Here is a 16,118-nt window from a genome sequence, read left to right as displayed (position 1 = left end):
GGCCGTTACAGCTTAAGGCCAATCTCTCTCTGTTTTTCACAGTGTAAACTGCCCCCATTGATTTCAATGACACTCCTCAGGCAGCCGCTCACTCATGTAGCCACGCTGTAGAGTAATTAGCCGCCCAGCAGTGGTGTCTGCACGCCACTTATTTGCTGTATACTTAGTCACAGACTTTGGTGCAGGCCTGTCGCAGGTTTCATCCTTTTAATTGAAGGTTTGAAAGCTGCTGCAAATCAGCACCAAACACTGCGCTTTGTGAACTCGTCCGCCCACACAACATGGGTTTTCCACAATGATTCCGCTATAAGCCTCGCGATGACGCCACATCAGGACCCGCAGGTGTTACACATGGAGCTACTGTGGACGTCGTCACGCTCATTGGAAACCTGACGTCAGCAGTAAGTTCACGTACGGAGGATTATAAATTGGCGTAAGAGATTCATTTCTTCTGCAGATTTTTTTTCTTCGTGTATATCTTAACTCTCACCCACATTACCTATACTGTAATATGCAGCAATATGTGACATGGGGCCGCAGAGCTTATCCAGCCACGGGGCCCCTGTACAGGAAGGGGGGGGGGGGGGGGGGCTTTTATTTTCTCTAAATACTCTTACATTTAACCCGACCCCCTTCCCCTGTCAATCATCATGTTCCCTAGGGCACCGTTCAGCACCACATCACTCGATGCCACTGCTTCTTCTGACCTGGCACTGTTCCATGGGCTAGTGATGAAGAGGCTGAGGATGTTACTTTCCAGGCCCCATTAGGCCCCCTTCACACAGGCGACAGCGATATTGACATGAGAAAATCGCAGCTGTGTTCTGTGCAATATCGCTAGGCTGTCTTGTGGCAATATCACGACTTTGTAGCGCTCTTTTGCCAGGATCTTCAGGGGGGCCTTGAAATATAAGCTCTATCCCCAAAATAGGCCCTGGCTACATTTAAAATAAAAACCAATACCTCAGCTAACAGGCGTTGTCCGCTCCGCCGCACTTGTCTTCAGCCTCCGGGATTTTTCAACCCCCTGACCAAGAAGCGCGGGCTGAAGACAAGTGCCGGAGCTTTAGACAGAAAAGTGCGTCAGAGCGCACAGCGCCTGTTAGGGGGATGTATTGTTTTTGGTTTATAAGGTAGCCAGGGCTTATTTTAGGGACAAAAGGTAGGATTTCCTACTGTAAAAAAAAAATCTGTCGCAGCGCATTTTCGTGCGACGCAACAGAAAGGAAGGCTCCATAGGGAAACATGGGCTACAGAACATCGAAAACAGGGGCTGTACAGAGCGTGCCGCAATTTTCTTTTCTTGCAACGTAGCATCCTACAAAACATGGCTAACATGCAGGAACCCACGGGAGAGCACAGGCTTCACATACATGCGAGTTGTAGCGCTGTCGCATTTTTTAAAAAAACCCTACCTTTTGTTCATCAGTGTATCTGTATGAGGGCGGTTATGTGGGATAAAGCTGTGTTTTTCAACAGAACTATTTAATGGACCGAAAAAGTTCCAAGTGGAGAAAAATGGGGGGGAGGGGGGGGGGGGGGAAGTGTGCACAATTCCGTCATCTTTGAGTGCGTCTTGTTTCTACGGCGCACACACTGCAGCAAGAATGCCACGACTTTATTCTATGGGTCAGGACGATTACTACCAGACCAGATTTATAGAGGGTTTTTCTGTATTCCCTTTACAATACAAAATCTTATTTCCCGCTGTCCCCTTCTGGCCACCAGCACTTCGCCGGACGTCCGTACAGAGGACTTTTGGATCACTTTTTATTACATTTTTTCTTGGAGATGAGTTAACCAAAAAAGCGCAATTCTGGCGACGTTCACCATGCGGGGTAAATAATGCGTTACTTTGATAGATCAGACTTTTACGGATGAAGCAATACAAATAGGTTTTTCATTTAGATTCCATTATAAATTTTTTTTAATAATTAGTAAAAAAAAAAAAATTTTTAAAAAAACTTTTCCTAGGGAATAAGAACTCGTGATGGTTTGATCGCTCCTGCAGTATGATGCAATACCATAGTAGGCCTGTCAGATTGCGGTATAATGTAGATCTACTAAGCCCCGCCTCAGGCACGACTTTATAGGTAGTCTGCGGCCAGCACCCCGCCATCTCATCGTGCGTCCCGTATTGCAGAGCCGTTTACTATTAACGCGATTAAGGCAGATCCCCTCCCCTCCTGCTTTTCCCACCTGTTCGCCGTCGGCACGTTGTAATTTATTATCGGACGTTAATCCATGGCTTCCATTAAATTAGTTCTCGAAAAACCCCCTTCAAGGACCCGTTCACACAGGCGGATTTCGTATCCGTTTTTTTACTGACTTAATACGGAGCGCATGAGGCCGCATTACGGTAAGTTCAGTAGGTGTAAAAAACCAAAAGCAAACGCGAATATTACACCGCGGCAACTTTTAGGCCGGTCACACATGAACGGATTTGAATTGCAGATCGCGATCGCCGTCCGCACAGAAGATCCACGTAAATCGCAGGCATTGAAAGGCGTGTATTTTCTTCCACGTTTTCAGGCGGGCATCGCGTATTCCATGAGTGGAAGAAAAATCGCAGCTTGCTCTATTTTAGCGCGGGCGCCTCAATACGTGTTTTTGGATGTGAGCGACCCTCAGCCCGTCCGCAGTGAACATGGCGCATGAGCAGCGGAAACGCCCGCAGCTAGGGGAGCAGATGGAGAAGACGAGGGGAGAGAGCTTTCTTTTGCGCGCACCTGCAATGATTACAGGTCTTCCACCTGCGGAGTGCGCCCCGTCGGCATGTGCCCGGCATCACCCACGGCCACTGAAGAAAGGGGCAACAATTGGGCCTCCCTGCAATTTTTCCCCTTTTGTGCGTGTGAAACCTGGCTAACAGCTGGCAGACGGAGGCGAGAAGCCGCACCACAACCGCATGCAAGCCGCAGCTCCCCGAGGGCGCCCTAAGCAGGTGGCAGTCTGCTGTGTTGTGTCCCCCAGCCGGAAGCGCTGCCATGGCCGCCGTGGAGCAGGCCCGCCGTCCTCTACAGGCAGCACACAGCCGCCCTCCTACCTGTCGCCGTCCGCCGTACACCCTGGGCGCCCCGCTACTCCGGCCCAAATAAGGCAAAGCTGAGCGGCGGCTCCCAAAATACCCGCACAGCCCCCCTGCTGCCCCCGGCAACTTCCCAGCAAGTTCCCTCACGTGCGCAGCCAGCAGCGGGTCATACCAGCCCACCTACCCTCCATGGTGGCTGCTATCCCCCCCGCACACGTACATGGTACGTCCCAGCAGCAGCAGGGTATTACTGCCCCCCGCCCGGCTGTACACTGCTCCCTGCACCAGTGACCTTCCCCTGGTCGCCACCAGCGCGCTCCCTCCTCCCACACCAGAACCCCTTCCGTAACCCAAGCCGGCTACCTGCTGTCCCTCCGCACACAGCCGCCCCCAGCCCCCACCTACCATTTTATCTCCGCCGGATCACCTAACTCCACGGCTCGGAGGTGGTGGACGCGCATGCGCACTTGCTGCTGGGAAATTCCGCCCACTTTCACAAAGAATACCGGGAGTTGTAGTCCGCCGTGTGCTGTTTGCAGAAGGAGGTGACGGCTCACCCCACCTATTACTGACTCGGTGCCCGTGTAGACTTGCGGTGTGTCACGTACTCGGGGAGCTCAGGGACATCTTATGAGATGTATCCTCTACATGATCGTCTATGTAGTGCCGCGCTGGGGTAATGGCTGTAAGACGTTATGAGCTGGAGGGCAGATAACACTGACAGACTGCCGGAAAGAGGACTGGAGAAGGAAACCTGTTTGCTGATGACGTCATGGATTCCAGGAACGACAGTGATTGCCTACAATTCCCAGAACACCGTGCGCGGCGCGATGTAATGACGTGGCAGGCTGGATGTCGTGCTTGTGTTTATGGCCCGAGGTTGTGCAGTGTGGCTGGTGCCGCCTGGTGACGCTGGCAGTGACTGTTCCGGGAGGCGGAGAGCGGGGATGAGCGGTGCTGTGCGCTCAGGTACTACAGCCTGTGCCCGGGGTGACTCTGTTTAGGGCTGTGATGTGGTACAGAAGGGGTGACGTGCCAGCTCTGCGGAGAAGCACTCACCCTGTTGGTGCCCGGCAGGTGGGGTAAGGCTGTATGATACTTGTGCCCAAGTTTTTTGGTACTAAAGGATCAGACACAATAAGGCGCCATTTGTGCGCAGACCGATCACCGTATTCGCTACACGCCCTACTGTTGTCCGTAAAACTGGGCTGCCGTTCGTCTGAATAGTTTATATTGGCTGTGTGTTGTGCGGCCCTAAGGTAAGTACATGCAGTGTAAGGTAAGTAACTCTCGGTGACCCTGTAGAACAGCTTGGGAGGGCGAGCGGTGGGGTTTTTGTGTTTTTTTAAAAGGGCTGTGCGACATCTATATGTATCCCCTACTCACAGGATAGGAGGTAACATTACGGGGTCTGACCCCCACTGATCCTCGGAGCCCCACATGAATGCAGCGGATGTCGCGCACATGCATTGCCGATCCTTTAGTTTAAATGACAGTGCCAAAGATTGCTTGTATTCGGCAATTTACGCCCCTGTCCTTGAAATGGCGCTTGTGTGCGCACAACCTCTTTCGTGTCGGGACCTGGTTCTTGGGGTCGTTGGGCTCTCACTAATCTTCTCCCCCGCCCTGTGGATGGGGATAACGTTAGATCTTGGTACAGCCTCTTTACACCTCCTTCACACGGGCGAAAAAGTCACGCGATTCATGTATGTGAAGCCCATGCTTCCCTATGGGATACGTCACACATGTGATGTTTTGTAGTATGTAACAACCCGATACAAAAACCTCGTGGGTCCCGCTATATGCCCGCGACTCGTGAGGTTTTGTGGCCCATGTTTCCCTATGGAGCCTTCCTCTCTGTTGCATTGCATGAAAATGTGATTTTCGTGCGGTGCGATGCAACTTTGACAGGAGGAAATCGTACTGTCAAAGCCATAAACTAAGCCCAAGCTGCAGGGAAAAATAAAAAAACTGTATACATCACCTTACAGGCGCAGTCAGCCCGGCCGCATCTTCTCCCCGGGTCCCTGGCACTATTCTCCTTCATCTCTTTTGGCCGGGGATTAAAAAAATCCCCGCCTCCTCGAAGTGCTGCCTCTGATTGGCTGACGCTTAGCCAATCACAGCCAGCGCTCGATGAACCAATCATAGCCATTCATCAAGCACTGGCTCTGATTGGCTAAGCATCAGCCAATCACAGCCAACCCTTTTTTAGGAGGTGGGAATTTTTCAATCCCTGGCCAGAAGAAGGCCTGTGTCGGGGACAGGAGGAAGCGGCAGCGGAGCCACGTATAGCGCTTTAAGGCGATGTATCCTTATTTTCATGCAGTTAGGGCTTATTTTCAGGGTAGGGCTTATATTTTAAAGGGGTTGTCTCGCGAAATCAAGTGGGGTTATACACTTCTGTATGGCCATATTAATGCACTTTGTAATGTACATCGTGCATTAAATATGAGCCATACAGAAGTTATTCACTTACCTTATTCACGTAGCTCCGCCCCATGACGTGTGCCGGTTCCAGCCTCCTGATTGGCTGGAATCGGCACGTGACGGGGGCAGAGCTACGCGATGACGCGTACAAGGGGGCGGAGCCAAAACGCCGATGCTGCCGAGCGGAGCCGAAGGGAGAAGACCGCACAGCGCAAGCGCGTCTAAAAAAGCAAGAAGACACCGAAATTAGACGGATCCATGGCGTCGGGGACGCCAGCAACGGAGCAGGTAAGTGAATAACTTCTGTATGGCTCATATTTAATGCACGATGTATATTACAAAGTGCATTAATATGGCCATACAGAAGTGTATAACCCCACTTGATTTCGCGAGACAACCCCTTTAAGCCCCACCCGTGTCAGCTTCTCCCTGCCTGCGCCAGTCTCTCTTGCCAGCTTCTTCCCGCCCGTGCCAACCTTTCCTGCTCGCAGCATGTAGACTGACTGCTCTCTTCCTGTACACAAAAGTGGAGAGATAATGTTGTGGATGAAGAGTGGCCGATGCGGCCCTCCCTGTGACTCGGAGTTCAGCTCTGACTCAAACTTCAAAGTGTATTGCTCCCTGTAAGCAGCCATTTCAGGCTTGGGTGATCCAGTCTATAGACCTGTGGACTAACTTGGTTTGGATTTTCTTTCTCTTTGCTAATGCCTTGTATGTCGTCTTCCAGAGATTCGGCAATGTGCATCTACACTACAGCGCCAGTTGAAGAACTAGTGTGTGTCTGCTGTAAGTGGTGAGCAGCTATGAAGACCTCCATCCTGTGGCTGTTCCCCTTACAGCTGCTTTATCCGATATCGCGTGCGGCGGAACACGACGGTGTAGCGAAGCATGCCATTAAACTGCACAGAGGCAAGGGCGCCACCGCCAGCCAGAGGAAGGAGTGGTTAGTGAACAACTGCCGGAAACTGTCTGGTCTCATCCATCAGAAGAACGTAGTCCTCAACAAGCTGAAGAACGCCATCAAAGCGGTGGAGAAGGACCAGGCACTGTCTGTAGAGGAGAAGCTCTTCCAGGTTCACACCTTCGAAATCTTTCAGAAGGAGCTGAATGAGAGTGAGAACTCTGTGTTTCAGGCCGTTAATGGGCTGCGGAGGGCGCTGCAGGGAGATTATAAGGATGTGGTGAACATGAAGGAAAGCAGCCGGCAGAGGCTCGAAGCCTTACGAGAAGCCGCCATAAAGGTTTGTATCTTGCTAGTCTATTAGCAGTCACTGATGGTGTCATGGATGAACACGGTGACTCTTTGTATCCATACTGGGAAGGATATAGTGTGACCAAGCTTCCGGTTCGGGGGGCTACAGGTTCTGTTGATACTGGACTACTGGGCATACATATTCTGATCTATTACTAATACCAGTAGTCTAGTATCTGCTCTTCAGTCCATCTCATCTGGATTAGCCCCCCTGTCCACGGGCGTTGCGGTATCCCACGGCGGATCTCCGCCGCGGCAGCCGCCGCCCGGGAGCAGGGGCTGCCAGACGAATCTCCGCCAGTCAGCCTATTTGACAATAGGCTGACCGCTGCGAATTGCCGGCCGTGAGCGGAGAATCGCAATGATTCTCTGCTCGTGGACACGGGGCCAGCGCTTTCTCTAGCAACGCTATGGAAAGCATCACATGGTGTGATTCGCCGGCGATATCACGTCCATGGACAGGGGGCCTTAAGCAGTCGGCTGGTGCCAGCATCTTACATTTCGCCAATTATTCTGCGGATGGAGAAGTGCTGCCGCCATTAGAGGCAGTGGCGAGCCATGAAGCAACGCACACTTATGGGTCTCTCTTCCAATTGCTGTCCATACATGATATCCGCGCCTGCTTCCTCCGGTGTATGCGCTAATCTAGGCAACATAAGTTCTTGTATGTGTGACATGCTGAACTCTAATTGCCTGCGCGAATGTGAGCACGGCCAAAGATAGCAGAGCATCTGTGTGCATAAGGGCCCATTCACACGGTGTATTTCCTGTCCATATATTTTACTGATTAAATATGAAAAGCCTACAAACCTGCTAAAGTAAGTTGGTGTATTCAGACATGCTTCTTTTTGTCTTTTTGAGTGGTACTGATGTTGCGTGTTACAAAGAAGAACAAAAAAAGCAACATTTATTTTTTTTTATCCATATGCACAGACCGAAATTGCCCTTGGAAATCAGTGGGAGGGTAAAAAAAATTCCTCAGTGAATATGGATGTTGCACATATGCGTGCTGCATTGTTTTAAGAATACTGCTGGGAGACCGTGAAAACATAAAAGGGGCATCAGTTGGGCCCTCTTGTGTTTGTTGTGTTCCTTCTTCCTAAAAAAAACAAACAAAAAAACAAAATAAACCAAAAATTCAAAACGCCCCCTACACACACACACACACACACACACACACACACACACACACACACACACACACACATCAGTATTTCATACACCCAGGTGAATGAGTCCTCAGGTCACTCCTATTACGTCGCATGGATAAGGAGCCCACGGATCTCCATTGTTGACATTGGCAGCAGTCCTTTTTCTTTAAACGTATTGTCTCCTGAAGACCAGCACCGTGCACATGCTATACTTGGTATATGGATGTGATCGATGCAAGTCCCCCCACCTAGGACTTGCCTTAATGAACCAGAATGAAGGGATGCTCTATACAAGGGTGAACTCAAGCCATTCATCTGAATGGCCACCATATAGTAGTACATCCCCCTGCAGCCATCTGACCGGCCATGGCTTATCCCAGCAAAATCTGTTTGCCTAGTGTGTTGGGAGCAGAGCCACGTTATGAAAAGGGTTTGTCCCGAATGAGACCGCCCATGCCATGCAGAATTTTATATTTTATGTACATTTAGTAATTTTCAAATACCATATTAGAAAATGCAGAGCTAATAGCGGGGGTCTGGTTCAGGCCCTTATGTGTTTAGAGGGGAGATACAAAGATGTCTCCTGCGTTCTACCGACAGCCTACTGGTTTCAGTGGGAATTGTGTAATACCTCATCTCTCCTGTAGTGGCCCTCAGGGAAACTGAACATTTGCTTCTGGGTCCCTCCACAGATTACAAATGATCGCCAGGGATTCCAGTTGTTGGGTTTGGGGACTTTCTGGTTCTTTTATGACGTTTCTTACAAAATTTGATATTTTTAATTCCCACCCCAATCCTTCTCGTCAACTTCTTGAAATCCTACAAGCAAATTGTCTGCATAAATCTGAAGTGAGTTGTTTTTGTAGGAAGAAAAAGAGTATGTAGAGCTTCTAGCAGCCGAGAAACATCAAGTGGAAGCGGTGAAGATTTTGCAGCATCAGAATAAAAGCTTGTCCATGTTGGATGAAATCCTTGAAGACGTTAGGAAGGCTGCAGATAGACTGGAGGAAGAAATAGAAGACCATGCTTTTGATGACAATAAGTCGGTATGTGTTCTAACTGACACTGGGGGAAGCAAACTATATCCAGTAACTTCTTCCTGATGTCTCGTAAATATACACACTCCATCACCTTATTTGTGCCACCTTCAAAGTGTGACCAACGAGGGGTTTTCAGGTCATTCAGGGGCCTAGTGAATGCCCCCTGTCTGCCATGTCTTAGTAGGGTAGTGTTGTAGGGCATGTTCAAGACCCATAATGGAACTATTTAAAGTGAAAAGCTTTTATAACTATGAAAAAAAATAAAAGCTCAACCTTTCCCTTCCTATATAGAATATGAAAAAATAAACATAATTGGTATTTGTCTATAAAAGTACTAACTATTACCATGTCATGTTATATGTCCTGCATGGTGACCGTCATAGAAGGAAAATACTGTACATTATACCAGGATTGTGTTTTCTCATCTGTGTCATTGGGAGCTGAAGACCATGGGTATAGCAGCCGCTACTAGGAGGCGGACACTAGGCAACAAACTGTACCAGCTATACCCCTCCTACAGGCACCAAGCTAATCTGTTTTAAAAATGAGATAAACATATACACAGGCTTTGTAAAGCTGGCAATAACAATAGCATCAAGGTGAATCAGGAGAATGAAGCGTTCCGAGCAGTACTCCAAGTAGTCCTAATGCAGGTTATTCTAAACCAAGTCGTAATACAGTGAAATCCTATAAAGGCAATGAACTATTGAGGTTAATGCAATAAGACACATCTGAGCAATATGGATGGGGCAAAACATATTCTACAAAGTTCTATATAAGAATAAAAAATATAATCTTGATATAAAAGGAGACAACTAGAGATGAGCGAACGTGTTCGTTTAGGACAATTACTCGATCGAACATCGCTTTTTTCAAGTAACTGCCTACTCGGACGAAAAGATTCGGGGGGCGGCGGGGGGAGCTCTCTCTTCCCTTCGGCGCCCCCCGAATCTTTTCGCCCAATTAGGCAGTTACTCGAAAAAAGTGATGCTCGATTGAGTAATTGTCCTAAACGAGCACGTTCGCTCATCTCTAGAGACAACCTGATGGAGGGACGTAATGCGCAGCACCAGACTAGTATGAGTGTATTGCTATATATTGCTATAGCTATTGATGGCTGTAGTGTTTAATATGTGGGAAAAAATGCTAAGCAAGAGGGAAGGGGAACTGAGGGTGAGTTAGGGTCCGTTTACACCAATGTCAGAGTTCACCCAGAAGCCTGTTTATACTGGCAGATACATTGTTTGCCTGTTCAAATGAGAAGGAACAAAGGATGGCTCATTCACTTATTGCTCAGTTTGAATGGCGAACAATGGTTTTTACGCTAACCTAAAATGAACCACAAATGAAAATTGAATGATTTATCGTTTGATCATGGACTGACTTTAGACTGAACGATTATCGCTCACTTTCGCTCGTTTGAACAATAATCATGCCCAGAACTTATCCCTTTTTTTTCGTGCCTCAAGTCTATTGCTTATGCCAGGTGTGATTTGTTCTATGATACTTCCGGAAAAGACGGTAAAGCCTTGGTTGTGGGTAATGTGGGTGCGCCTGGAGACGCTATGTTTGAGAAGGCCGTTGGTAGAGTTAGATCTGTGATTGTTAATCCAGCACATCAGGGCCGGGGTGGTATGTCCGAAGTATTGTAACGGGTAGGGGCATTCCAGTAGGTAGATGACAAAACTTGAGGTTGAAAATAATCAACGTTTTATTTTTAGGCCATGTTGCCCTGCCCTAGACTGAGATTTATAATAAACCAGTCTGTATTTGAATGAGATTTATTCTTTAAAGCTTTCTCCATTGTCTCTCTGTTTCCACCCTTATAATTCCCTTAGTGATAAGATGTTTAAACATTAAAATGTGTCTGGCATAAAACTTTCTTAAAGGGAAATAACACTGATGATTGGTGTGATGTACAAGGGCAGCAAATATTATGGGCTAATGAGTTAAAATGTTCCTCTTGTGATACAGACAGAAAGCTGAAAGGTTGTATAATGCCAGAAAAGCTGATGGAGTCCAGCATAAAGATAACTAAAATATCCATTTTACTGAAGATACATTAAAGGGCCATTCCGATGAAATACTTGTTTCATTCATTATGTAGCTAGCCCCCTGTATGTATAAGTGAGGTAATGTTACCTTGGTCAGTTATTCCTGTCATCTGAAACTTTGTCCTTGATGGTTATGTGATCTCAGTTCTGATCGACTCATATCTACTTGGGTTTCTGTGTAAAGTTTCTAGTCAGCTTCTTTGATGCTGTTACATGAACCCTACACCAAAACCAGTCTAGAGGGGGACACAAACACTCCTATCACAGTTACTAATGATGATCACACTGCTCCTGTCACACAGGGATAATAAATGAGATCACAACTCATCTTGACTGTATATGTCCTAACTTATTAAGGTGAAGATAGAAAGTAGTGATAATTAAACTGTCCCCCTAGCAGACAGAAATGGCATAGCCTCTAGCTAATGCTGTGCTGATACATTATGGGATTGATTGAAAGTGGAAGCAACATTTTCAATATCAATATGGTGCCTGATAAGTATCAGATAGAAGGCTGCATTGCATGGAAGTGACTGCAATATACATGGGAGACCTTCAGAGTCTGACAGGCAATCAAGTGATGAGGACAGGGATGGATAATGTGTTTTCTCTGGAGTGGCCCTTTTAAAATAAAAAATATCCAGCAAAATGTGAAAAACATGGTATAAGAAAGCAAAATGAATGACTGATGCATTTCTGACCCTAGAATAGCTCGTTATTCATAGGCTATAGCTCCTAGAATTGTAGCCCATGCTTATAGCCATATTATGATTTCAGTTATGACATCAGATCCCGTCCTGGGATTTGAATGCATCTCCGCTGTCACTCCTTGGTTTCCAAAGTTTTATATTCCCGCTTTTCTTGGAGACCTTCTCTTTCTGCCATTATAAAATGGCGCCTTCTGCTGGCTAGAGCCAGTACTGCAGTGTGGGACATGTTAGAGAGGCCCCCTCGACAACAGATCGGCCAGTAATATACAATAAGAATACCCTGCTGGACGTCTTAAGACATCGGAGCTTTACAGCCTTCAATCAGAATGTCTTTAGACGTCAGACAGTGGATTGGAAAGGGTTAAAGCGGTTGTACCAGGGTCACAAGTTATGTCCTATCCATAGGATAGCTTATAATATGTTGATCAGTGGGGGGGGGGGGGGGGGGGTATAGGACTTATATCTCTGGACTCCATTGGTCACCTACTTTCAGCCCATAAGCTGCAACGTTCAGAAAGAAAAGCACAAACACATTTATGTTGTACGTAACTAAATACAGGTCGCTGTTACACAAGCGCTGGCACTCTCGATCTACTGGAACTTGCGAGTCCGGATGCCACCTGGCAATTAATGGTAAATAGTGAGTGTTAGTGGCGCTTCTGTAATCGCACCCTAATTATGAAACTAAAATAGAAAAGTAGATGACACATCGGCTTTAATAAGCATATAACGTCTGGGAGTGCCCGATGTTTGCAGAAGCATTGTGTTGCAGCTGTGGACATATACCAGGCGTTCCGTATCTAGATCAACACTGCAAGCTGCCAACAATGTCAGATACAGGCGGGGCTGATCACACGGCAGAGCGCCTCCTGTAGCCCCGTGGCCGTCCGAGGAGTCTGGTGGTTTCTTTACGTTTAATGTTGTGTTTTTTTTTTTGAGAGACGAACATGTTTGTGTTTTGAGTTGTTGCCCTTAGCAACCAGTTAACACTTTTCATTTTAGAACCTGTTGCTACGGGCAACATGTACAGATCATGTGTGTTCTTAGTAAATAAGCCTCACAGTTTTTACCTAGTTTATTTGGTTTACTAAGGTGACAGAAGGGCCTTCTCTGATTAGGGTTTGTATTGGCATTAGGTACGTGGCGTAAATGTTGAAGCGGTCCTGCGAGTAGAAGAAGATGAAGTAAAGAGGAATACATCGCAGCACCAAGTAGAAGATGACTTGGGGCTCAGCATGCTGATTGACTCCCAGAATAACCAGTACATCTTGACCAAACCCAGAGATTCTACTATCCCTCGCGCTGACCACCACTTTATCAAGGTACCGCCGGCTTGGTCTTCCTTTGAGTAGACCTTTGTTCTGTAGGTACTGGACACAAGTAGTTTGTTGTCTTCCTTTTAAAGGCCACAGGCACCATTACGATTAAGAAGTTAATCATCAGTTGCCTTATTGCTCTACACATGCTCTAATGATCCCACCAAGCCTTGGATAAACCTCTTCTCATTAGTTGAGGACTTGGGTATAATCTATTGATCAACGTAAATTGCTGTTGATGCTTTGCCTAATGCACAACCTTTTGTCCCTTAGGATATTGTGACCATTGTAATGGTGTCTCTGCCTTGTGGATGGGTATGTACGATGATCGGACTGCCAACTATGTTTGGCTATATCATCTGTGGCGTTCTTCTAGGGCCATCTGGCTTAAACAGTATAAAGGTGAAGTATTATTTTGCAGTATATTTAAAGCGACTGTTTTAATATACTCTTATATGAATAAATAGCCAAACTAGGGTTTTATCTGTCCCCTTCTGTCACTACACACTGACCTTGTAAACTGATTGGGAAGCATCAGGGGGCTGTGGACTTTCTCGGCACCATGTTATTAGTACTAATGAATACACTGATGCTTTCCATTACTGGAAATATTTTACAGGGGTGGCCTGGGAGAAAATTACATTTGAAGTCTGCTCAGCTGTGTATGAATACATAATCCTATTCCTATCACAAACCACAGCAGAGTACCAGCAGTGCCCACTGCACCTCTGCACTCTTCTGGCTCCAACAATGGACAGCGGAAGTATAGCGTGAATACGCGCCCCGCCTACCGCCGGCCGTGTCATGCGGGAGCTACACAGCAGATCCCGAGGGGAGTATGGGATTTTTGAGAGTGCGCCGTGACGAACTCTGCTGCGGTATTCCGCTTGCAGAGCCCGTCATGGCCGTGTGTATGAGGCCTTAAGCTCTTCTTGTGATGAGCGTGACAGTTTTGAAGGGCTCTGCCATCCATATATGATCCGTTTCGCTGCAGGAAGCTCTGTGGAGGCCGTCTAGGTGAATGGATTGCAGCATTGTTGTGAGAGAGCGTGTATTATGTTACCCATATCTACAAGGTCACTGTCCTAGATCCTTTCAAGTGAGCCAGTGCTTCCAATAATGTTCCATTGTACCATTGTTAATAAGCCACAGTTGTTATACAAGTCCTAGTTAAAACTTTGGAATCTCCACACTTCGAGGCTGTGGCTGCTGAACCTAAAATAATTCTTTCATTGGTATATTGATTGTCACTTAGTTTGTAGTTGATATTTTTCAGCAGCGTGAATATTCTTTTCAAAGCATTTTTAATGAGTATTTGTAGGTACATAACAGTATGTAAAGGGTTTGTCTGACTTAAAGAGCAACTACACTTTTTAATGTGCAGAATAGATGATAAGAATGTTTGCAATAGGTTTTATTAGCCTATTCTGTAAATCTTTCTTACAAAACCCATTTCAGCTATGCAGCTAGATGAAGACTGTGCTGAGAAATCAGTCTTCACCTAACTGCATAGCAAAAGAGGGAGCACCAGATGTGCCTGCACTGTTCTCTCTAGTGCAGACACAGCTGTTCCCTATAACAGGGTATTAATAATTGTCTCCATTATATTTTGTTTCAGTTGTCTTGTGCCTCTAATCTATCTAATCTGACTATCCCACCACCGCGGGTGTATTATTAATATCCTGTCCTGTTCTTGACACTGTCCCGGAGTGCTGTGTCAGGAGAAGCTGTTCTGTGCTGCAGACGGCTTCTCCCCTTCACAGCTCCCGCTCCCTGCTGGACCCCATGCACTGTCGCGGTCTCAGTGCATTAAGTTGTGATATATTTTACTGTACAGCCAATGCACAGTCCCTGACAACACATCATGTCTGGTGGGGAACAGGCTCTGTGAAGGGGAGATGCGGTCTACAACACAGAACAGCTTCTCCTTACACAGTGCCCGGGGATGGCAACAAGAGTAAGGCAGGAGAGTAAGTGCAGCTGGCTAGCAGAAGACTGATTTTTTTTTTTCATCACTGTCTTTACTTAGCTGTATAACTGAAGAGGATATTTTAAAGAAAAATGTGCAGATTTGGCTAATGAAACCTATTGCAAAAATGCTTAGAATTGCCTATTCCTTGCAGTGACTCTTTAAATGTTGCTTGCAGAGCACACTTTCCAGAGGCAGAGATGGCAGTGCTTATACCTCTGCTGCTCATAACATCAGACTGGGACACTGTACACCAGACCATACTGCCACAGCTACCATAGAGCAGGCCACATAATCAGCGGCCACTATTTTGCAATATCATCAGGCAATTTGAAGACGCTTTCCCCGAGGGATGTAGAGCCCTAAATTTTTGTGAGAAGCAACTCTCTACCTCAATCAATTTCCACGGCGTGCGACATCGGGCCCTCCACATCATTCTGTGACTCATTTTAGGTTTGGTACCTGAACAAACATAGGTGGACATTAAAATATACCTGGCCTATGCTGTGAAATCTACAACGCACATATCCAGAAGAGTGGAGGTTATATGCCGCCATATTGACCCCCGACCGGCTGGTGGTATGTGATAACATCAAGCTGTAGCACTGAACCTTACAAATGAACTGATTTTCTTTACTATAACATCAAGCTAACTATGCCAAAGTACGGGAAACAATCTAAGTCGGCTCCACTCCACAATTTATCTCAAACAATCCCAGAAATTTTCCGATCCCACCAACCTCCAGATATGGAAGATCAAGACCCTGGCCTCCCCACTACCTCCCAGGATCATGATCATCGAACCCCTCCCTGGGCAGCTTTACTGCCTCCAGTCTTGATACGAGGGCGTTATATGAGAATATTCAACAGTTATTTAGGAAAGAGTTACAAGGAGCTATCTCTGAATTTTCCAAACAAATACAAGAGCTTGGCCAACGGATAGATGAAGTTAAAAATAAAGCTGATGAAATCATCGACGCAATGGATGATTTTGAAACCTAAATGTTTCTTGTAAATCAGCTTCCTCCTGCTGTAAAATAACAAACCAGCTCATACTCCCTGCTCCCCAGGTATCCTCCACCATCTACTCCAGGTTTCCACTCTGACATATTGTTTACAGGCTGCAGCAGCCTGTGTAGAGGATGTCACAGGCTGCTGCAGCCAA

At 46.8% G+C, this 16,118-nt stretch overlaps 2 protein-coding genes across 7 annotated transcripts in view; one reads left to right on the top strand and one right to left on the bottom strand.

Moving 5' to 3' along the window:
- DCUN1D2 (defective in cullin neddylation 1 domain containing 2) overlaps positions 1 to 3,564 on the bottom strand; it is a 35,983-nt gene extending 32,419 nt beyond the window's left edge. Inside the window, exon 1 of one of the 4 annotated variants that reach the window (XM_066579671.1) lies at positions 3,437 to 3,564. In XM_066579671.1, the coding sequence (XP_066435768.1) occupies positions 3,437 to 3,439 (3 nt within the window). In that variant the 5' untranslated portion in view covers positions 3,440 to 3,564. Of the gene's footprint in view, positions 1 to 3,046; positions 3,099 to 3,436 lie in introns of those variants that run through there. The other 3 variants (XM_066579672.1, XM_066579674.1, XM_066579673.1) reach the window with 3 other exon arrangements.
- Positions 3,565 to 3,903: 339 nt separating this feature from the next.
- The window catches only part of TMCO3 (transmembrane and coiled-coil domains 3), a 36,727-nt gene continuing 24,512 nt past the window's right edge, over positions 3,904 to 16,118 (top strand). Inside the window, exons 1-5 of one of the 3 annotated variants that reach the window (XM_066579668.1) lie at positions 3,904 to 4,000; positions 6,189 to 6,702; positions 8,731 to 8,910; positions 12,805 to 12,990; positions 13,258 to 13,386. In XM_066579668.1, coding sequence (XP_066435765.1) covers positions 6,265 to 6,702; positions 8,731 to 8,910; positions 12,805 to 12,990; positions 13,258 to 13,386 — 933 coding nt within the window. In that variant the 5' untranslated portion in view covers positions 3,904 to 4,000; positions 6,189 to 6,264. Of the gene's footprint in view, positions 4,114 to 4,147; positions 4,291 to 6,188; positions 6,703 to 8,730; positions 8,911 to 12,804; positions 12,991 to 13,257; positions 13,387 to 16,118 lie in introns of those variants that run through there. The other 2 variants (XM_066579669.1, XM_066579670.1) reach the window with 2 other exon arrangements.

This window comes from Eleutherodactylus coqui, chromosome 1 (genome assembly GCF_035609145.1).
Source record: "Eleutherodactylus coqui strain aEleCoq1 chromosome 1, aEleCoq1.hap1, whole genome shotgun sequence".
Taxonomy (NCBI): domain Eukaryota; kingdom Metazoa; phylum Chordata; class Amphibia; order Anura; family Eleutherodactylidae; genus Eleutherodactylus; species Eleutherodactylus coqui.
This window is presented reverse-complemented; position numbering and strand designations above follow the sequence as displayed.